A 24,674-nucleotide genomic window follows, 5' to 3' on the forward strand; every position below is an offset into this window, starting at 1 on the left:
GTCGATCCTCAATGGGCAGAACTTCCCTTCACGGGGAGTTTTGCGGCGGAACGGTCACCAGGGAGTACCACAGCTTCATAGCTGCGGCCCCACAGCTGAGGGCTTGTCCCCTAACACAATGTTATGGGGAATGGAAACTCAGCTGTGTGCTAACAAAGTGGATGGACAGGACGCTGAAACGGGGCTATTCACTCCAGTTTTGCAGCATCCCACCTCCATTCAAAGGCATGCGAGAGGTAAATCTATCATCCCAGCAGAGATTCAGGCTCTGGTGCAGAAACAGGCTGTGTATGTTGTGCACCCTCAGCACAGAGAAAAGGGTCTTTATTCCATGTACTTCCTGGTTCTCAAGAAGACAGGGGAATTCAGACCTATTCTAGATCTCCGCAGCCCTTACAGGGCTGGAGGGCTCTCCTCGCCTGCCTGGGGGCAGGAGGGGAGAGGTATTTGATGACAGACAGACATAGAGGAAGCGCAGAAAAGTTATTGAGATTAAAAAGTTTGGAGGCAGAGTATCGTATTATCGTGGTGCCGGTAGGATGCTAGCGTTAGCACAGCGCTGGCTTTGGTTGCAGACTGGCTGGGAGAGGATGATATCGGCCAAGAGGACTACCGCACCAGGACAGCAGGCAAGCTGTCCAGGAAGTGACCCAGGGACGGACGGAGAAGTGGTGGAACTCCAAGATGATGCCGCAGTGGAGCACCGGTGGCCGATGCAAGTGGAGCTAGGCTAGCTGTTGGTAGCCGTCAGACAGGTGGAGAGGACAGTTGTTGTTGTTGCGGGCTGTCCTTTACAGGGCACTAACATTAGCGTTAGCCCAGGAGAAGGTGGGCTACAGTGCCAGGTGTAGCAGGGTGTACAGGTAGAAAACCAGAGCGTCCGTCAAAGTGGCAATTGGGTGTGACAAATGTGTCCAGATCAGAACACGAAAGCCACAGAATAGTTAGAAAACTGTAGCAGTAGAGAATGGTCAGAAACTGGTAGATTAACACAGAGAAAGACGAGATTATTTTGGACAGAGAGGCCTCCTCTCACATCCGATGCCGTCTCTCTTACTCTCTCTTCCCTTCTCTTCCCCTCTCTTCCCCTCTCTCTCCAAAACATTTGCAGGAAACTTCTCTTGTTCTTTGATGTTGACAAAATGCCAAAGGTGTCACAGCCGACATTTAAAAAAAATATAAAATCATCTAAAAGATGTGGTTATATCAGTATTATTGCACTGTTACTCTTGTGACTGTACACTGTGTATAAGTAAGAGGTGTCAAACTCATTTTAGTTCAGGGGCCACATACAGCCAAATTTGATCTCAAGTGGGCCAGACCAGTAAAATCACAGCATTATAACCTAAAAATAACTGTTTTAGTGCAAAAAAAAGTACATTCTGAAAAAGTTTACATTTAATGAACTATCTTTTTACAAAACATTATGAACAACCTGACATTTCTTAAGAGAAATTTGAGTAATTTCAACAATCTTCTGCCCGTCAGTTTGTCATTTAGACATGTGCATTACAACGTACAGATCACAGTGTATCCACAAAGGCACAACACATTTAGTCACCGGTATCTGGAACTGAACAATGTCGTTTTTTACTTTATGATCAAAACTTTTACCTTCATTTCCACATCTGTGTAGTAATCCTGACACACCACCATACAAGCTAAAGTGGGAACTATTAAAGAAGAAGGTTAACTTATCCCTTGCCTTGCTAATTTATCAAATGTATACATACAAAATACATCAAAGATGTGAAAGCTGCAGGTAATGTCTTCTCTGAAATTATTATACTTTTCAAAGTCATCCCGCAGGCTGGATTGGACCCTAAAGCGGGCTGTGTGTTTGACCCCCTGGTCTAAAGTGTGTGTGCTCTGTCAGGTGTGATGTACCTGCAGTACGGGGAGCAGACTCAGCAGGTCAGGCTGCCGGCGGAGCTCAGTGGGGAGGACGCTCTGCGGGCTCTCTTTGTCTCCGCCTTCCCTCAGCAGCTCACCATGAAGATGCTGCAGTCTTCCAACATGGCCATCTACATCAAAGACACCAGCCGCAACGTCTACTACGACCTAGAGGACATCAGGTGAGGCAAACTGTTTCACAGAGGCCTGGGCCTAACTTTCAAAGGTCTTTTCGTTGAATATATCTTTGGTCTATGCACTTTGGTCTTTCACCACACCCAGTCAGCATTGGGCTCTGATATTTCCCTGATTCAGTCATAATCATAAACTAGAGAGCATTTTGTTATCACCCTTCAAAACTTCCTATGACTCTATTTAATTTATCCTATGGATAAAATAGGTAACTATAAAATGCATTTCCTGCTGAAAATGCGTGTGAATGCTGTAAGCTGCGCACATTTGTTGCTGAATTTAGCTGAAAATGTAGAAAAAGCTGAATATTGTAATAGTTGAATAGTGACTGTAGCTGCTTTTAGGTACAAAAATCTAATAAGTGTGTTGCTGAACTTAGCGTAAAAATGCAGAAAAGTGAAATTATTTGAATTAAAATTGTTAAAGCTCAAATGCATTGCACTGACTGTTAGCAAATACCTTTGTCAGCATCATCAGCCACAAAGAGAAGTGAAATATGAACCCAGGATGTGCTAGCCCAGCTGGATGAAGCCCTTCATAAGGCACCCTGTGTAAGCTTAGCTGTAGATGAGTCCACTGATGTTTCTGACAATGCTCAGCTGTTCATTTATGTAAGGTTCTTCAACAAAGACAATAAAGTGTTCTGTGAAGACATGCTAGGTGTAACTCCCCTTCAGACCAGTACAAGAGGAGAGGACATCTACCTGGCCATTAAGGAGATGTTAACAAAGTGAGGAATAGAGCCAAAACAAGTGGTTTCAAGAACCACAGATGGAGCCCCTGCCATGATAGGGAGAGAGAAAGGAGCTGTGTCAAGAATGAAAGAGGATAATCCTGAGCTCATCTCTTACCATTGCATCATCCATCAATCTGTCCTGTGCTCCTCCCTGTCAGATGAGCTTGCTGAGGTGATGAACACAGTGATGAAAATGATACATTTTCTCAGGGCATCCTCTTCCTATCAGCATCGCATGCTCAGGGAATTCCTCAGAGAAGTTGATGCAAACGCTGATGATCTTTTGCTGCACAACAATGTGAGATGGCTCAGCAAAGGCAAGGTGTTGGAGCGCTTTTGGTCCATCAGAAGGGAAGTAGCAGCTTTCTTGGCAGAGATGAGAAGTCAGAAGGCAACACAGTTTTCTCTCTTTTTAGAAGATGAGAAAAAGATGGATAATGTGGCCTTTTTGGTTGATATCACTTCACATCTGAAGGAACAGAATTTGAAGCTACAGGGCAAGGACAATTCAATTTGTGAATTGATGACAGCTGTCCGCTCCTTTCAGAGGAAACTTGAAGTGTTCAAGGAAGATCTGCAGGGAGACTGTGCACACTTCCCAGCAGTGCAGGAACAGGGTCAGGGACAGAGACATGTGTCTTCTTTTGTTGACTTTGTAGATAAGCTGATTGTAAACTTCAGCAAACGTTTTGACAGCTTCAGCTTTGGACGGCAGCTCACCATGTTCATTCAGAACCCATTTCTTATCACAGATGTCAGGGAGTTCTCAAAGGAAGTCACACAGCACTTCAAGTGGGAAAATGCTGGGCCTCTCCAGATGCAACTGGTTGATCTCCAAGCAGACGTGGCCCTGAAAGAGCAATTTGGAAGAACTGACCCTGCCACTTTCTGGCTCAAAACAGTCTCTGAGACAGCTTTCCCAGGTCTGAGGAAAGTAGCTCTATATATCTTCACCATGTTTGGCTCCACATACAGCTGCGAGGCAGCTTTCTCCACAATGAACATTATGAAAACTAAATATCGTTCCAGGCTAACCAATGAGCGCCTGCATGTGTGTATGAGAATGGCCCTGACACCATTTCAGCCCAGATTTAAAATCCTGGCAAGACAAGCTCGAGCTCAATTCTCGCACTGAGCAAAAAAAAGTGCGTGAGGGACTGTTACGACTGAGGCACACATAAAAATGATAGGACCCAAATGCACGACTCCAGACAAAAGATGATTCAAAAAAGGAATTTACTTGATAAGCAAGGCAATACAAACACTCAAGTAAAGCAAGGACTCCAAAAAATGACTTTACAAAAAAATAACTTAAATTCACTGTAGCTCAGATAACAACTGGCTGACAAGTATCATAAGGGTCGAAACGATCTGCCACTTGGCACAGAGAAAACACAGAATAAATACACACACACTAGGGGCAGGACATGACTACACATGGGTAGGTGTCGAACTACCTGAAATGAGAGAGGAGATTACCAAAGTAAAACAGGAAATGACAGACAACAAAAAAGGGTTAGCAGACGCGGACTTGACGATATTAACTAAACAGAGAAATAATACTAACAAATCTGACGAGACACAACAGGGACTGCAAAAAAAAAGAGGGAAAGAAAGAGAAACTTTAAAACTGTTCAATTGTTATGATGTGTAAAGACTGATATTGTTCTATAATCGTCTGAAACTGTTAAGTCATGATGTGAAACGGTTAACAAAGAAAAAGGGAAACTCAAGCTGCTGCTACACATTATTTTATTTATCTAAAATCAAGCACAGATGCACATTTTCAAAAGCTATTTTATTTTTTAAATGCAGCCCGAGAGGAACATTACACATATCCACAGTATTTACTGTATATCTGTATAGTTCAATGTTAATTGACAATAAATATTGTTGTTTTTGAATTGTACTTTCTTTATTTGATTGGCAGTCGGTTGTTGATTACATGCAGATGTTGATAAAGCTACAGGCTACTTAAGCAATAGCTCACGACAGGCCGTGGTATATGGCCATTATATCACAGTTAAGGGGCGCGGTTCGGCCCGACGCGAAGCGGAGGGTCGACAACCCCCTTAGCTGGCAATATGAAAGAAAAATACACACTCTAATTTAAATAGTTTTTATTAGTAAATAATGATGTTCAAAATAAAATAGTCCCTCTGTTGCCTTCTGCACAAAACATAGTGCGAGGTGGTTGCTATGCAACAACACTAACAACAACTAGCGAACATATTAGACAGAGAGCGTTGATCCATTATTTGGCTATTTATTTACATTAATTTGTATGTTGCCGTTTATTGTGCACCCACTGAAAAACTGTCCAGCATCAGTAGCATGGCTTACGTGGTTACTTGTATAGGTTGAGGTTGTTCTAGGATGTTGCTTGGCGTGGCGAGAATATTGCTCCACTTTCTCCGGTCCCCGAGATTCGGCTTCCAGTAGCTCTGGAGAGAGCTTTCGCACCTGTGGCCACTAACGGTCATCATTTCTCTGCTTTGTTTCAAGACCCGCATCAGAAAGCTTTTGAATGGTGGTACCTTTCCAGTTGGTCTACCTGCTCTTCACGTAGCTCTACATGTCGTCGTTTAGGTGCTTTTTGTTCTGGAGATAGGCACTCCTCAATCAACTCCTCCATAGTAAGACCCCCCCACCCCTGCTCTACACTCTAAGTGATGATGTCACGCACTCTAGCCCTGAAGAGTCCGTCCCATAGACACCCATTATAACATCTAAAATGGCCTAAAGATTTAACAAAACTTAAACGTTGATAATTCAAGAAGTGTAGAAGATATCAAAAAGCTGAATACTACTTTAATACTACTTTGCAGAAAAATGCAGTGAAGTGAAATGATTTCAATCAAAATTGTTGAAGCTCAAACTGCACTGACTTTGTTGGAAAACTGGAAAGTGAAAGGTTAAACTGGAAGAGTAGGAAACATGGGGATGAAGCTTCATATTTAAAAGAGGTATAAACTACAACATGTGTAGCCTCAATGTCCTGAAATAGCTGAATCATTTAATAGTTGAATGGTTTCTGCAGCTGAAAGTAGGCTGAAGGAGTTACATATCAGATGTACGTAGTAGTAGTAGTAGTAGTAGTAGTAGTAGTAGTAGTAGTAGTAGAAGAAGTAGTCGTAGAAGTAGTAGTAGTTGTGTTAGTAGTAGTAGAGTAGTTGTAGTAGGAGCAGTAACAGTCATAGTAGTTGTTGAAGTAGCAGTAGTAGTGTGTGTGTGTGTGTGTGTGTGTGTGTGTGTGTGTGTGTGTGTGTGTGTGTGTGTGTGTGTGTGTGTGTGTGTGTGTGTGTGTGTGTGTGTGTGTGTGTGTGTGTGTGTGTGTGTGTGTGTGTGTGTGTGTGTGTGTGTGTGTGTGTGTGTGTGTGTGTGTGTGTGTGTGTGTGTGTGTGGGTGTGTGTGTGTGTGTGGGGGGGCTTTTATTTAGAAAACCTTATTATTATAACCTTATCCTGTGCGTCTTCTTTGGATACAGGGACATTCTAGGGCTTTTACTTAAAAAATACATCCCTCTTCCAGTGCTTCCTGTAAGGCTACAGGAAAACTATAGGGCTTTTATTATGAAGGGGTCTGTGGTTGGGGGGATGAGAGGGGGAGAAAAACAAATCTCTCCCTGTGTGTGTGGGTGTGTGTGTGTGTCTGTCTGTCTGTCTGTCTGTCTGTCTGTCTGTCTGTCTGTCTGTCTGTCTGTCTGTCTGTCTCAGTGTTAATTTTGGAAGCTATTTTAGATTTTTTTATTCAAAACGTTTTAGTCAACTTTTAGTCAAAATGTTTTCTCTCTTTAAACCAATTCAGTTAGGCAAATACAGGTATCTGACATTGGAATCAAGGTGACAGCATCAAGTGTTGAAATTCGTAAAGCAACATTTCACTCTCTTAACACTTTACTTGTGTAATATATAGGGATGGGTATCGTTAAGGTTTTTTACAGTACTACTCTTATCGAAACTGCTTATCGATCCGGTGCTTTAACGGTATTCTTGTATTTACTTTTTGTTATTTTTTAAAGGGAAAAACAAATTGTTAACCGAATTAACATTGCTTTATTTACATGTGAAATAAATAAAATATATATAATTATGTCATTATATTGTACTGTACTTGAGTAAAATGTTGAAGTACTTGTACTTTACTGGAGTATTTAAATGTTTTGCTACTTTGTACTTCTACTCCACTACAGTTCAGAAGTACATGGTGTACTTTGACTCCACTACATGTATTTAATCCCTTTAGTTACTTTACAGATGTGGATTGAAATATAATCAAGTGTTAAATTAGACTTTAGTTTCACCTGGAGTAAATTCACAAGCTACTCTGCAGTATACAAAGTCATTCAAACTAGCTGCACCTTTACCAGCTTTGAGAACACTTTCATGATCAATCATTATAAAACATATCATATATATTATTCTGAAATGGACCAATCTGCACAATGACTACTTTTACTGTCGCTACTCTAACTATATTTTGATGATAATACTTTTCTACTTTTACTTGAGTAACATTTTGAATGCAGGACTTTTAACTATAACAGAGTATTCCTACACTATGGTATTTTTTTACTTAACTACAAGATCTGAGTACTTAACTTCTCCCACCTCTGCACACCTGATGTGATAACTTTACTCGTAATTGGGGCAACAGAGCTACGAGTTAACCCTCTGGAGTCTAAGGGTATTTTCTCGATTTTTAGATGTTTCCTTAAATCACCTTTTAAATGTACTTCTTATAACATGGCACCCCATGTGTTACATATCAAACAGACAATCTCTGGTCTTGCTATAAATGCAAATTACTCACCTTAGAGCACTGTGTGATGAGATAAGTAGCTCTAAAGCTTAACATTTTACATCAGATTTTCGGAAAATCTTCAAAACTCTTGTGAAAACACAAATTTACTAATTTCATCCAATTGTTTTGGTGTTTTAGATTTGGTTACCAAAGTCTTAGGATCACAAAAGTAGTGGAATATTTGAATTACACTGTATATAAATGTGTAATTCATGTCTAAAATGAAACAAATTAAATTTGAATTTTGAGTAAAATAGGTGTTTATCACTTTACTTTCACCACAGCAGGGACTGAGATACATTAGGACTGAATAATGACTTCATATTACATACCAAGGTTCATGTGATGTGTACAAATACAAATTGAGCATTCAAACTTTTTTTTTCAACCAACAATTTATAAATATGTTTTTTTTAACCAACTATTTATATAAATATAAGAAACTGGAAAATCTCACTATTTACAATATTGAACATCAGAACTTTCAACCAACTATTCATTATAAATGTAAAGACAGTGTCAAGGTCTTTGTCTGTCTTCCAAGACAGTGGGTCTGGCTGCTGTGTAGGTGGGGGGTACAAGTGCTATACGAGACCTCCACGAGACCTCCTTGCTGGCTGGGTTGATGGTGATGGCTGTGGTGGAGCCTTTGTGCTGATGTGTATCTTGACCTGGTGGCAGCCGCAGATGGAGGTGGAGGCAGCTGTAGTGATGCTGGTCTGCTGGTCCTTGGCGGTGATGGCTCTGGTGAAGGCCCTTGAGCCACGGTAGATCTTGACCTGGGGGCAGGCACAGATGGATGTTCTGGCTGCTGGATAAATGCCGCCTGTGGGCCAAATTAAAATGTAGGACAATAATTACAACTAATTTAATTGAAATAAAGTTCAAGTAAAATGTTGCTCAAGCACAAATAACAATGCACACATAAAAAGAAAGTGTGGGAGGTTGGACAGGAGTCTCTCTCTCTCTCTCTCTCTCACACACACACACACACACACACACACACACACACACACACACACACACACACACACACACACACACACACACACACACAAAGGTATTTCCAGTTACTTTACATTCAGTATAAAATTACAGACACACATATACATACATCTGATTACAAAGTATCATCTGTACAGGACGGTAAAATAATCACAGGCACACATATAAATACATCTATGACAAAGTCTCATCTGTACAGAACAGTATGATAAAACTAGAGAATGCAATTCCTGAAGAAATTGCTAGTGAGAATGCTTTATGCTGAAAAGCTGACGCTGAATTGCTATGCTGAAATGTAATGTGTAAGAAGAAAGTGAAGAATTTAGATTGAAATGATACATGAATTTGTGATGAGAGAAGAAAAGAAAGTAAAAAGGCTTGGAAAAGCAGCAGAATATTTGAACTGCACACTTTTGAACTAACTTGATGGCGAATGATCTGTCGCCATGCCAACGGTATTTGATGATGTCCCAGAATACGCTTAGATGCGTTGATGGCTGCATCGTTACCAAACCTGTGAAGTTTTGGGCCGTTTGGAGCATTTTCACTGAAGTTATGAGAAAACCGTGTTTCATGGTGAGCATTGTGTTGCCATGGCAACGGCATTTGAAGAAATCTCAAAACTGTCCCGTAGATGTCTTCACGGCTGGACTGTTAGCACACATGTGAAGTTTGAGCACTTTTTGAACATTTTCATAGGAGTTATAGCGACATCGTCTTTTATGGCGAGGGATGCGTTTCCATGGAAACGGCATATGGTGAGATCTCAGATTTGGCGTAGAGCTGTTGAGGCATGGACCGGTGATATACAAGTGAAGATTGGGGGACGATTGGACCGTGTCCGTTGGACTTACAGCGACATCGTGCTTCATGGCGAGTGGTCTGTCGCCATGGCAACGGCATTTGATGACACCCCATAATACGCTTAGATGCGTTGATGGCTGCATCGTTACCAAACCTGTGAAGGTTTGGGCCGTTTGGAGCATTTTCATCGTCGCAATGAAAGCAATTAATAAAATAATATCCAGGGGATGCATGCAGAGCTGTCATTGGCTGAGATAAGTCCGACCGTGCGTCACGACTCTTTTAAACATCTCTGTTGCCGGAAATACATCCGCGGAGGTTACGCGGACTGGCGCGGAGGACCCATCAGTGTATCCTCGATTATAGCTCCTCCAGAGAGCCTCCTCGATGCTCGATCCTCGGTCCTCAAAGTGCATTTAGAGAAATTAGATGTCCTTCAACATGGCGCGCTGAAATCCATTTCCGGGTCACTACCGGAGGACCGAGGATTCGAGGAGTCGAGGAGGGGAAATTAGTGAAATGAGAAAGGGCCTGTGTCTGTGGGGGCGTGTCTACTCTGATTAGATGATGTCACTCAGCTGTGTCTGCCCCAATCTGTCCAGTAACTATGGTTACCATGGTCACCTGCAGCAGGAGAGGGAGGCTCATTCAGAATGCATTGAGGTTTATCTCTGACAATTTTGTCTCATGTTCAAAGACTATGGCTTCTATAAAAACAATGACCTCAACAGGAGCATCTGGGAGCCCTGATGAACGCATCTCTTTGCTTTTTTTGTGTTTGGTGTGTAAAATGTGGAGATTGCGGCAGTTTGTTTGAAATGTACTTCTTTCTGATCTAAAGAAAGATCCGGCAAATTTAACATGGGAGTCTATTGGGAGCTTGGTGGATACAGCGCGGTTTGAGCGTGCCGTGCCGTGCCCGACCCGTTTTTGGTTGCGTTTCCACTAGGCGTAGTTCCGGCTAACGGGTACTTTTTCACAGTTTTCTGGCTCTCCAAAATCGAGGTTCTTTCCATGCCAACAACCGGGCTGAGTATGCTAAACTAGTGAGAGAATCGCTGGCAACTCCAACAAAATGAACATATTTGACCGTGATTTAATTGTAATACACGTTTAAAAATGATGCCGAAGTAACAACATACTGATACCGGTTAGTAAAAACCATGAATTAATGCTTTGACAAGTCTGCAGACAGACGGCAGGTGAAAAACCTTTTAAAATGCGTGTTTTCTAAATGGAGATCGGCTAAGCTAACGCAGTATATGCCCCGACCGTCCACACTCACAACAACGGCCTATACAGACATAAATAAACCAGCGACTGTATTCACCATGACACAGGCAGTCTGTGGTTTGTACTTGTTTAACTTTTGTCTAGTTTCTGAACAGATATGAGAAGCTGTGAGCTCTGAGGGCCAGGGCCGTATCCAGGATTTCCTAAATACCGAGGTCCAAACATGATAAGGGGGTTCGGGGATATACCCCCCTGAGATTTTGGGGATTTTCATGATCTAGTTAGGTGCTTTTTAAGTCCTGTGGGGGGTCACAAATGGGATAATATATTGATTTCAAACCATGTCAGTGGGCTGCAGCATACATTATTTTTGAAAGTGTAATGCATAAGAATCAGTTGATTGTTACTATTAATGATCTGGACATGCAGAAGAGGCTAAAATGATCACAAAACATTGTCAACATTCAAGAATAAAGAAAAGAAGAACTATCGTGGAATGCTGTAGCACAGCATTCACACTAATAAGAAGAAGAAGAAGAAGAAGAAGAAGAAGAAGAAGAAGAAGAAGAAGAAGAAGAAGAAGAAGAAGAAGAAGAAGAAGAAGAAGAAGAAGTTGAAGAATAAAGATTTGAAGAACAATAGTGGAATGCTGTTGCTGCATGATAATGATAATATTGTTATTAATAATAATCATAATAAATATTCATTTACTGTATGTGAAGGACTGTCTGATCACATGTTAATGTTAATTATTCCTCACAATAATTATTAACAATGATTTACCATGGTAGGAAACACAGATATATTTAAACATACAATATGATTTATTTATTATAATCATATAATACATAATATTATTATGTCAAGTTTAAAAAAGAACATCAACTATTTTTTTAATTAAATCAGATCATATTTTTATTAATTTCTATGTGTGGGAAACCCTGGATATATTTTAGGCATGATGGTTTTCAGGTTAGCATGGTTGAAGTCCCCATGAAGGCCGTCTGGGTGTGCTGTCTGCTGCTCAGAGATGGCCCGGTACAGTTCACAGAGGGCCGCCTCTCTGTCCTTGTTGCTGGAACTGGGGGGGATGTAAACAGCTACCACCAAGATGGCTATAAACTCCATCAGGAGGTAGAAAGCGTCCCGGCTCCTAGCGTCACTGATGTTAACAATAACACCGCCGCTGCGAGTCTCCCGTAGCTCTGTCCGCTTGCTAGCATGTTAGCCGGTCCAGCTGAATGGCAGAGTCCGTGATGTTTTTGTTAAGCCATGTTTCTGTATCCATAGTGCGTACATTAGCCATTAGCATGCTCAGAATAGCGGACCTGTGTGGGCTAGCTGCTAGCCTAGCCCGGATGTCTCCGCGCTGACCCCTGTTCCGCTTCCTCTCACGGCGGCGTCTCCTTTCCAGCTGGGAGGCAGCACTCGAGGGCGAGGTCGGCAGAGTAGTCCAAGGCCGCTAAGTTCCTCTGCAAGCGTAGCATCCAGAGTGTGGGTCGTTGTTGTTTTTTTGTCCAGCAATAACTCACAGCTGTACTGTCTACTCCTGACTGTGCTGTCGGTCCGGTCTGTTGAAATGAACTTAACAAACATGACGAGGAAACATTAAAAACACTGAAAATCAGGAGCGCGAGGGGCCGCTGCGTCTGCACACGGCGCCATCTTACTCACCATCTTGTGATGGGACCACACCAGTAGCGTTTGGATGTTGATTCTTCATAACATGTTTGTGTCCTGACCATTTAGTGACTCTGTAGGACTTCTAACATTAAGAACATTAAACTTCACTGTGTGTGTTCTGTTTGCTTCTAGGAACATCACATCCCACTCCTGTTTGAAGGTGTATCACAAGGACCCTGCACATGTGTTCAACCGCCATGCCAGGCCTGAGGGGAAGGTGAGTCCCCCCCCTTAATATGTTGCATTGTGTCCTGCAGTGTTGATAGAAAGACTAGATTTAGATCAACTGCTTTCAGGTGGGTTTCAGAAATGCACTTTTAGGAGAAATTAGCCTTTTAAAGCAGAAACTCTATGTGTTTATTTAGGAATGCAAACCAATAAGCCGTTTACAACAGTTCAGTCTTTAAAATGAATGTATCCATGTGTGTGTTTGTGCTGTAATAAATGGCTGGATATAATTAAGATGTAGCCCTTATAAATAGTGAAAGGCAGCGAGAGAAAAGTCAGTGAGGTGCATCTCACTTTGCTTAGTTTCGGGAAAGTACTGAGCCTGTGTTGACCCCTACTCATCACACAGTGTCATTGCGATCTAAGAACTTTGAACCAGCTCTTACTAAAGTTATTGCTTCTGCAACAAATGACAGAAGTGGCTTAATTACATCTAACACTTTCCCATAACCAATTGCAAAAGTCTTCTCTTATGGCTAAAACAGCTGTGCTGTAAAAAACACAATTCTTCTTTTTGTTGCCGATGGCATCAGAAGACAAGACCTGTGGATCCTGTTCTGCTCATAGAGATCACACATACACACACTCATCCACAAACACACATACATCAACACACTGAATAATGACTGTTTTCTGTGTATTGAGCTAAGTCATCTACTCCAAAAAAAATATACATAATTTTCATCATGAAATATTCCTGTTTGATTTGGTTTGCTGAACTTTTGGTCTTTGAATTAAAGTTGCTGATTTTATTGTATGTGGAAATAATGTTAGTGGCTTTAGAATAAAATAATCAACCCAGTAACCTCTATATAAGCAAACATTTTGATACATAAAATTCAGTTTTTTTACAGATGAATCAAAGAAGGTACAACTGGGTAGTTATGTGGGCGTTGGTATGTTTTCTTTGGAGCTTAGCCATGCTGGCTGTTCCCTTGTTTCCAGTGTTCATGCTCAGCTAGGCTGACTGTGTCCTGACTGCTGAGTTTTTGCAGCTATATGCTCTATATACACACTGTGTGTGTGTGTGTGTGTGTGTGTGTGTGTGTGTGTGTGTGTGTGTGTGTGTGTGTGTGTGTGTGTGTGTGTGTGTGTGTGTGTGTGTGTGTGTGTGTGTGTGTGTGTGTGTGTGTGTGTGTGTGTGTGTGTGTGTGTGTGTGTGTGTGTGTGTGTGTGTGTGTGTGTGTGTGTGTGTGTGTGTGTGGAGTCATCAGAGCACAGTCAGCTTCCAGAACTACAGGAAACATGAAGAAGAAGAAGAACCTTTGTTGATCCCCCAGGGGAAAATACTGTTGTCCACTGTTTTTATACACACACAGTACAAATACACACAGGTATATAGGTGCACACATGGACATGCATTTTTGAGAGCTGCCAGAGTGGAGAGGCAGCCAGTCGGCCTAGCGCCAGGTAGGGCTGCTCGATTATGGCAAAAATCATGATCACGATTATTTTTGGTCAATATTGATATCACGATTATTAAATACGATTATTCATTGACTTTGAAAACATCCATTTATTGAACTTTAAAAAAAAAAATAATAATAATTTGAACAGTATGTTTTTAACAGTTGATTACCCTGAACTTTAAAATGGACCTATCATGCTATATTTAAATGATATATTGTAGGGCCATACCTATATAAGGTATATTTATACGTTTCTGTTTTCAAAATACCAAACAGATCATGCATTTTAGCCATGCCTCATTTCGCTCTATGTGCTGTTTGCTGTCTACGGGTCTGATTCTGCTGACCACGCCCCCCTGCAGGAGAGGGGAGACGTGCTCTGATCAGCTGCTGGGCTGTCAGAAGAGGGGGAGAAAAAGAGATCTCCGTCCTCCGTGTTTTATTATATAGAGTCGTTATTCATTTGTTTTAAAGCTCAATAAACAACAAAGAAGACCTTTGACCGGCACTTTTCTAATTTTGTCCGGAAGATTTAAAATTCAACGGACATCTTGACCGGTGAAACAAACTGAAACTGAAACTCTGCCGCACGGTCCCCTCGTTCCTTGGAAGAGGCGGAGAGGTGGGTGTTTGTCATCTGCTGGTGGACTAACCGGAGAGAATTACAGTGCTTGCCTCGACGGGGAGGGATTGCATTGCAGCGGGAGCAAACGCTTGCCTCGGGGAGGGAGAAAAAAAGCCACAGCGGAGAATAAACAGAAGGGTAACCATGGTAACTGTGGTCGGGAAGTCTTCTTCGCTGCTTTTGTGGCAGACTACAGCGCCACTTACAGGCCTGGCATATGTACTACAGCGTCTCCAGCGCTTTCGAACGGCAATGGCCGTGGCTGTCTACTCCTGATTGGTGGAGAGTTGGCCCAATAGCCGTAGCGCCACCGTCCTGACGTCAGGACAGTGTTCAAATCTGGATCAGTCTGTATCAGATCTGTTGCAGCCCCTTTTTTAGAGATTTGGGTATGGAGGAAAATAGAGAGGGTTGTGTTTTCTGACACTTGGTGAGTTCCCTGGAACACCGGGGACACATATTCATGTATAAAAGACGTACAAAAGTGCATTTTGCATGATAGGTCCCCTTTAAGTATAATTCAACTGAAAAACCATTACAAAGTATACATTTATATATACATTTAAATAAATAATATCAAAATAATAAATACCAATAAAGATAAAAAAATATTTTGGAGCGCACTTTCACAACCTACTAAACATATATAAATATGATAACTAATGTCACTCACAACCTGTAATGTTGAATTATACTGCTACACGCAGTACTCTCTTTTTGGTAACCCCTTATCCGGAAGTAACGAGCTAAGAGGCTCCGGCTTGACGAGTTAGTAAAAGTTGACTGTACGCTAGAGACCGGAGCATGGAGGACCGGAGAATAAAGACAAGGCAACTAAAGCTTCCTTTGTAACGTGTTTATATGGATTTATTAAACAGACTGCAAGTCACAACCTTTATATATACAGTCTATGGTCACAGCACAACCTGGCCGAGAGGGCTTTTACGGAGGGGCGAAAGCGCACGCGCGGGCAGGATGTATAACGCAAGACAAATTGAGAGCATCATTGCGAAAGGGAATGCAGCAAAATAATCGTTTTATTCCGATTACGCTGTTTTCGTAATCGTTGCAAGCCAAAATCGGAATCGAGATAAAAATACGATTAATTGCACAGCCCTAGCGCCAGGGCACAGTAGGGGGTTCAGTGCCTTGCTCAACGGCACCTCGGCAGAGCCCAGGAGGTGAACTAGCCACTGCCGCCCCATGTTGCAGTTGCCGATGAGCCGATTCCCCATTGTCTGACGTCTCGGTGATAGACTGCTGTCCACACAGTTTTTGATGTGTAGAAGTTCCTCTCTGCTATATTGTATAGTAGAGTTGGTGTGGTCGGCTCGCATGTTGCGGACAAATTTAAAAGCACACAACGAAATGTAAACAAACACTGAAATAAAACGAAAAAAAGGCAGAGATGGAGAAGACACAGCATCATCACAGGCGCCATCTTCAGGATCATCTAAAGGGAGTTGTGTGACTGTGGCCGTGTCTCAATTCAGGGGCCGTATCCTTCGGAGGCTGCATTCGTAGACCGCATACGTCACTTCCGCCAAAGAAGGCTGTCCCAATTTTTTTTTAAAGACAAGACTCCTCCGAATGCGGCCCACGAATGCGGCCTTCTTTTCCCGGGTTTGGAGGATAAATCTGATGTATCCTCCGCGGTCTACCATATCCCAGGATGCAATGCGCGCTGGGAACAAGTGAGTTTTTTTCATCACTAATAAATGTGAGTATTGGGTTTTAACTTACTTTAAAATAACTAACGTCACACACGTCAAACCCAAGGGGCATTAAAACGTACATTTCCGTTAAATAATACGGATAAATACGTTAGTGACGCTAGCTAGCTAGCTGGAAGTGCTGCACTGTTGTTTACACTTATTTTGTATTCAATTCAGAAGTTTACTAAAGTCATACAGAGATCTTGGCTCTGTTATAGATAAGTTATACTTTATATTACATCTATAAATAAACCAAAGTGAAAACATTTAGACCGGTATAGCCTACAGTACGGTGGGATTTATAAATGCTACCCTGACGTTTAGCTGCTGTTAGCTTTATTTATTTCTCTGACATGTTGCACGTTTATTAAACTTGGGGACAACATTACAACCTTTGTGTTCAGCTCATGCTGCTTTGAGGTAGGGCTAAAAGAAAAGCCTATTTGAAATATTTCCACCAGATGTTATCATCTTTTATTTAGGTTAAAGTTTATTTAATTGATCCTAATCCCATAATAATAAGACAATAAAAAATAGACAACAGCCTTTTGCTTGATGTTAGTTTGTGCCGTGCTGTCAAAGGGATGCAAGCTGTGACTGTCATTTCATCTCTTTAGTATTTTAAAAACCAAAACAGTACATAATTTTAAATAATCCTTTAGGGATTGTTTGTCTGAAATGCTTAGAGTTACATTTTGCAATAATAATTTTGCAACCCTGTGTTTAATGTGATGACTTCATTTGTCTTTTTCTCTGTGATTAGGACAATTCTGGAGAAATAGATCTGAAAAGTGCACAGCGGATCATCAGGACAGAGCTGCCATCCTCCTGGACCCCCCCCCGTGGTGCTGGAGAAAGCAGAACGGCGATCAGGAACATCATCCACCCAGACCTCTGCTTACTGCCGTCCTACAGACGTATGAGAGCAGAACTGTAGAGCTCGTCACTGCTGTCACTTCAGCCTTACATAATTTTACTTCAAATTAACACATTTCATCTGTGTGCCATATATAACATCTCATTTTGCATATACTGTATATACTTATTACATTTCTGTTAACAGTTAATTTATTTGCAATACTGTCTAGATTTAATCTACAATTAAGATTATATTACTTAATCTAAATTGTGTTTGTTTATATTTATCTATATTTTATCTTCTGTGTCTTAGTTTCAGAATTAGATTTTTTCTGTGTTCTTTCTTTTAATAGATATTTAATGGTTATAGCTTGAGTCTGTCTGATTCCCCAAACAGCTGCTTCTATATACTTGCTGCACATATAATACAAATAAACAACTCCATAAACACACTTTTGCTGATATTTGTTTTACTGCTGGTGTGATTAGATGAAAATACAAAATTGAATTAAAATAGTAATTGTTAAACACATTTACTGAGGTTTTAACCATTATTTACAACATGTGTACATAAGCAGTGGAATAATAGGATATCTCTAGGTCATTGAACTGTCTTAAATTCAGTGTAGTTATAGCAATACAGAACATCTGTCACAATCTGATGAAGGAACCAAATGCAGCACTCGAGAAACCAAAGAGTATTGGTAATATACTTTATTGGTATTACCAGAGCAGAGGGATACCAGCAGAACAGTAACAGCCGGATGACGTGCAGGCAAGCGAACCTGAGGACAGCAGGCAGAAGGTGAGTCAGGGCCGGGCAGAGGGTCAGGGAGCAGGCGAGGCAGGCAACGTAGGTACAGGCAGGGTCAGACAGCAGGCAAGGCAGGATAGTCCAAGGACAGGCAGGATCAGGGAACAGGCAGAGCAGGCAGGTCAGGGACAGGCAGGGTCGGAACCGGGTAGGCAATCTGGTAACAAAAGTGTGAAAGACTAGCATGAAGGCAAAGTACGATCTGGCAACGGGTGTGTGTCTGGTGAGGGTTTAAATACTGGCAGTGTGACTAATGGGTGCAGTAGAGAAAGAGAGTGAGCAAAAACGTGTGTGTGGTTAACAGGTGAGACAGGTGAATGGAAAACTACTGGTGAATGATGACTGTGACAACATAGGCCATAGAAAATGTTTAATTGTATATTTCAGCAGAGCAGGGGGTCATGGTGCGGCTGACCTGGTGTAGGTAGGATAACATCTGGGCTGGTTATAAACCACAGCTAGATATTAAGATTAGAAAAGTAATATTGTTAAAAATCAATTTATACAACATGCTTTTGTACATTTAAAAAAACGTATTGTTTTATTAGTACAGAAAAATTAAGACTTATTTTAAATATGAAATAATATGATTAAATTACATGAGCTATATATAATTTACTTGTTAACTTACTAATGTAACATTACTGGGGCCTAAAGGAACAGCTTGATCTCATTTACCTGGCCATGGTCCTCTTTATTTCATCGCCATCGGTGATCTCCAACAAATGGAGTAAAAGTAACGTTTCTGGATCCTTTTCAGCTGAGTTAGCTTGTAAGCTAATTTGCTAGCAGGCTGCTGGAGCAGCGCAACCGAACAGCGCGTATCATGTGACGTAAATACGAAGTGCTCCGTAGGCTAGACCGTCTCATTTCGTTGGCCGGCCGCTCGGTCCAGCCTACCCGGTCTACGTGGGCTGCATCCTTCGTGGACCGCGTAGACTGCGTCCTCCGAAGGATGCAGTCCCTGAATTGAGACACGGCCTGTATTTAATAAGTGCCAGACACTAGTTTCCTGGCCCTCAAACGTGGGTGTGAAGAAGAACGGGGACATTATTTGTATCACTCACATTACACACACTGGTTGATTTACACGAGCATGCACAGAACCACATGCAGGATAGGAGAGGGGGAGTGAAGGGGCAGCCAGTTCACCGGAGCCCAGAGCAGTTAGGGGTTCGGCGCCTTGCTCAAGGGCACCTCGGCAGGGCCCAGGAGGTGAACTGGCACCACTCCAGCTACCAGTCCACGCTCTGTGTTTGGTCCGATCGGGACAGGAGGCGACCCTTCGCTTCAAATGCCAAGTGTGTATGGTAATATGCAAATCACTGGCACTGATTGAAGTGTTTTATCAAAAATAAAATGTGTGTGTGCGTGAGTTGAAGTTGGAAGGAGTATCTGTTGTTGTGAATCTGTGTCATTGCTTTAAATGACAGCCTGTGTAACTGGTCTGGACGTTACACTGCAGGCTTTATTTCATTTTATGACAGACTCTTTGCAGTTTATGTGTTATAACATGTCAGATCTGTGCAGGTTTAGAGATCAACGCCCTTTTGAAATATAGACATGGATTTCAATGTTGTAGGCGCAGTCATAGGCTGCCGTGCACCTCTCTGCACGGCTGCTGCTCCACTGACTGTGTTCAGAGGTAAGTAACACTTGTAGAACTTTTGACCAAAGATACATTTAATATTATGCTGTATTACTTTATTTTAGGGTTGGTTGGGCAATAGCAATGGTTGTTCAACTGTTAATTTTGATGGAAAAGTAAAAAAGGATAGAAAATCATTGTTATCCTGTGCACTGCTTACAGCCAAACTTTATATATAAACTTAACACAAAAAGTAAGGCATATATATATTTTTTTATAACTGCTGTATAATGACTGCAGTTAACATGTAAAAGACGACAAGGTGGGACAGGGTGAGAGCTTTTGTATTTGTTGTTTGATTCAAAGGCTATGGCTATTGCCAGGTTTAAGTATCTAGCAGTGCAGATCTCTGCAGATTTATGAAGAAGAACGACTATTATAAGAGTGTTTGCGGGCAGTAGGTTCTACATAAACTCCGAATTTAGAATTGCAGCCGGCTCTGGTGGTGTTTCCATCGCTATCAGCTCAAATGAACCCTTCTAAACTTCATACTTTATGACAAAAGGACTACTTTACTTGGGGAGTAACGGATTACATCTAAGGAAGGTAATCAGGAATCCAATAAAGGGAACTGTATTATTAAAAAAAATATGTAATCAGATTACTGTTCTATTTCTAAACATTGGGGATTAGGGTTAACCTCATAACTTTATTAGCTATTGTTTAATGTAATTGTAAACTATTGTCACTAAAAAGTTTCATTAAGAACTCAGGAGTGATCCAGTTTCAATTGACGCCCATCAGCTCTGATCTGAGGCAACTCCCCCCCAGAAACTGTATTTAATTCTCACTCTGAGCACTACAGTATATGTGACCTGCTCCATCGAAATCAGTCGCATTGACCCGAAGACACATTTTGAGTTGTATACACTGTTGGAAAGAGGAGATTCCTAGCTTTCTAATGATATCAGGATTGTTAGTGTACTCCAAATATTAAGCAAAATATGTCACATTATATAATGACTGTCACCGAGTCATCATTTTGAGAAAAAGGCCTTTAAAGTTTCCTCTTCTCTGGAATCCATCGATCTGATTGATTATTAGCGGAGCAAATGATCAAAACACTACGGAGGGAAGATATTTTTGTTTGGATTACTGGTCTGGGGGAAGCTGGCGAGTGTGTGAGTGTATGTGTGTGTGTGTTTGTGTAATTTTGCATTTGTGTGTATTGTGTTTGTTTCCCGGGGAAAACACTCACGAGAAACACCGGCTGTTGTTATGCCTGCTGTAACGTTAAATTACTCCGTTCTCCGCTTGTAATTATGCCGTTACAAGCTTCATAGTTGTATTTATCATCTAAATTTGCCGAAACAAGTTTAATATTCTGAAAGCCAAGACTTTGTTTATTTGAAATCAGATGAAAACAAACTGTAACGGACCCTGCCGTGTTATCTATGATTACTATATGCCTTACATTCATCATTTCAGCCGGAGGGAGGGGAAGCAGCGCTGAGGAAGAGCAGAGTGGCGAGTGAGAGTTGTCATCTTCCCTTTACAAGCTTCACAAATGTTTTTATCGTGTGATTTTGGAAATAAAAGTTTCATATTCTGAAAGCCAAGATTTTGTTTTTTTAAAATCAAACAAAACACCCGAACCCCGAAAAACTAGTTTTTTACGCAAATCCACGTTTATTTTGAAATGAGCCGTTGTGACTTCCGACTGATTTCGATGGAGCGGGTCACATATGTTCATAAAATAGTGTGTGTGAGCTTAACCTGAGTATGCTTCATGAAAGGCAGGTTTCCCTATACAAAAAATCATTTTTGATCCTACATTTCTTGGTTTCTTCTTTTCTAAAGTTACATTGTTCTGTTGTCTTACATAAAACACTTAAGTAAAAAACATGTTATTAGGGCCTGAGCTCGACAAAGTCGAAGGCGAAGACCTATTGTAATCCTAGTTTTTTTATTTATTTTCTCTTTGATTTATTTGCATTGCATTTGATATTGAGCTAATCCAGCGCTACAAAACATGGCAACATTAAGCCAGTCCCATACCGCTGCAGGGGCACATGAACACTCTCTGGAGAAGCAAATTACTTTGTTTTGAATGTAAAGCAATACTTTACAAATAAATGGCTGCATGACATGAGCATGATGAGGACACAGACTTTGTTTTAAAGGTTGACAGAGCGCCTTGATGGCAAAACTTGATATGAAAAACAGACTTAGAAGGACCACCTACAGATTTTGGAATAAAGTGCACCAAGTTCAGGCCTGTTTAGGGTTTACTGAGGACTGACAAAAGGTATAGCAAAGGAAATAATTTATCACACACAGTAAGTGTAATAAGTCCATGAAAGGCAATGAACATGAAAACATAAGGTTGAAGGAAACGATCAGCAAGCTCAGAGTTTTTTGCGGTTCACACAGCAGTGCGACTGGCTGTTCCTGGATCAGCCTGGCAGTCAGAGCCTGGACCTGTTCAACTGTAAACTACACAGCAGGGGAATCAGAGTCAACATGTGTGAAAGCATGTCCATACTTGGAGTTTTTCCCACAGTACCTGCACACATTTGTCACACTCGCTCACTCACTCACACACCCAAACACACACACACACACACACACACACACACACACACACACACACACACACACACACACACACACACACACACACACACACACACACACACACCTGGGCCTATGCAGGGTTTATCTGTAAAGCGTTTTTTCCGGCGCTGGGTCTGTTTTGGTGTCTGAGCATTCGGCCTGTTTTTGCCATCTCCCCATCTTATTTCAGATACTTTGTGTTTTTCACAGATCTCTAAAGAGGTTCTGTACGGCAGTCACAGTCCAGTCCACACCCTGTCAGCGTCCAGCCGCAGCCCCCTGCACAGCCTGCAGGGCTCCATGTCCCCCCCCATGGTCCGCTCCATGCCCTCCTCTCCCTCCAGGAGGCCGTATGGTGGGAGCACAGGGAGTAGGACTGGGATGGTGGATCCAGGAAGCAGCATGTTACCAGGGGGGGGGCGATCCAGCTCCCTGAGCTCCAGCAGCAGTGCCATCCTGGAGAGGAGAGACGTGAAGCCTGGTGAGAGACCTGCCGCTCACCATCCATCAATGACTAGTGTCTGATGACAAAACCAGTGTGCATGTTTCTACCTTGACTAAAGAAACACATGGGCTTTCTGCCTCTGAAATCTGTACAATCTGTACAATACACAGCACTCTATCCTGAGACCGAAGGATTGCTTACATTAAAGTGACAATAGACAACTTTTTTTTTACTTTAACTTATTATTATTATTAGGTAAATGGTGCACAAAGTAAAAGTAGTCATTGTGCAGATTGGTCCATTTCAGAATAATATATATGATATGTTTTATAATGATTGATCATGAAAGTGTTCTCAAAGCTGGTAAAGGTGCAGCTAGTTTGAATGACTTTGTATACTGCAGGGTAGCTTGTGGATTTACTCCAGGTGGAACTAAAGTCTGATTTAACACTTGATTATATTTCACATCATTCATCCACATCTGTGAAGTAACTAAAGGTATTAAATACATGTAGTGGAGTCAAAGTACATCATTTACCTCAGTATTGTAGTGGAGTAGAAGTACACAGTAGAACAAAATTGAAATACTCAAGTAAAGTAAACGTCTCTCAAATGTTACAACAAGTTATACATGGGAAAGGTATTCCATTACTCTTTAACAAGAGAGGTAAAAAAGACGCAGAACAAGCAACTGCTCTGAAATTCATCTGATGTAACTGTGTGTGTGTGTGTGTGTGTGTGTGTGTGTGTGTGTGTGTGTGTGTGTGTGTGTGTGTGTGTGTGTGTGTGTGTGTGTGTGTGTGTGTGTGTGTGTGTGTGTGTGTGTGTGTGTCAGATGAGGACGTTGGCAGCAGTAAGGCCCTGGTGGTGCGTGGTGAAGGACGACCACATTTCCCAGACTCCTATTGTTCCTCCCTGCAGGATGGAGGGGGAGGGGGTCGCCTCAGCTTCAGCTCCTCCCAGTGTAGCGCTCCCCCCTCTCTGCCTGCAGACATGGTGGATCCGGGGGTCACGGGGATCCCGGGGGGGATGAAGCAGTACCGGGCCTCCGTCAAACCCCTGATGGACCATGGAGACAGCCAGCAGACCCGCTCCCTGCACAGGTACACACTGATCCAGCAAACTGTGGGGGGGGGAGTCCTTTGTCTCTTGCATGGTTTGAGACAGAGGTCATGAGCCCGATTCAGTCTGCCACCAGAAACTATCCTGTTCATATAAATGAAGGATTCAGAAGGATGTTAATGATCTTCCCGAAGCTACCAAAAAATAATAAGGTGTGTGTCAGGCAATACCATGGCAACAGGCACAGCCACTACACATAATAATAATAATAATACATTTTATTTTCAAGCGCTTTATCAGGTTTATCAGACACTTACACTTTAAAGTGGTAAAAATAAATAACATAAAAAAAGATAAAAAGTTGAATAAAAAATCTGGCTAATAAAACAACATTTAGAAATATAACACAACATGAATCACACAAGCCAGAAAGGTGTGTTTTGGTCAGTGTCTTAACGGTGGGGAGGTCAGTGCAGTCTGTGATGTGTTGTGGGAGTGAGTTCCAGAGGGGGGGGCAGCGAGGGAGAAGGCTCTGTCCCCCTAGGTTCGGTGCTTGGTGTAACCTTTAAGTGAGTTTCCTGTTAGTATATGTGGGCTTGTTCTTTTCTCATTTTAGATAGAATTTTACTACGTTTAATTGGGTTAAGCAGCCCATTGATATTATGTGAGATGAATTTCACTTTGCCACGAGCCATAAGTATAAGTTTGTCTTTGCAACATTGTTATTATCAAAACAAAAATAAGATGATCTACTTCCTGAACATACCATAACAAAAAAACACATACTAACAGAACAGGTGTGGTTCCAAGGCCGGGGTCTCTTGTAAGCGACCCTGGGCTAGAGAGAACGTCTAGCTGTGGGGGAAGGCCTCTTCTACCTGTAGGGTGAGGGCCCCCATTGTCTCTATCCATTACCATGGAAAAAAAAAAGATTCCCTATGTTTTTCCCATGTATATATATTCTC

The 24,674-nt window shown here is 41.8% G+C and overlaps 1 protein-coding gene across 1 annotated transcript in view; it reads left to right on the forward strand.

Annotated features, from left to right (window-relative positions):
* LOC117473292 (sickle tail protein homolog) overlaps positions 1-24,674 on the forward strand; it is a 160,939-nt gene that overhangs the window by 71,728 nt on the left and 64,537 nt on the right. Inside the window, exons 5-8 of the mRNA XM_034118809.1 lie at positions 1,877-2,075; positions 12,482-12,566; positions 22,413-22,683; positions 23,483-23,750. Of these exons, the coding sequence (XP_033974700.1) occupies positions 1,877-2,075; positions 12,482-12,566; positions 22,413-22,683; positions 23,483-23,750 (823 nt within the window). The remainder of the gene's footprint in view (positions 1-1,876; positions 2,076-12,481; positions 12,567-22,412; positions 22,684-23,482; positions 23,751-24,674) is intronic.

The sequence above is a fragment of the Trematomus bernacchii genome, unplaced genomic scaffold, assembly GCF_902827165.1.
Source record: "Trematomus bernacchii unplaced genomic scaffold, fTreBer1.1, whole genome shotgun sequence".
In the NCBI taxonomy this organism is placed as follows: Eukaryota; Metazoa; Chordata; class Actinopteri; order Perciformes; family Nototheniidae; genus Trematomus; species Trematomus bernacchii.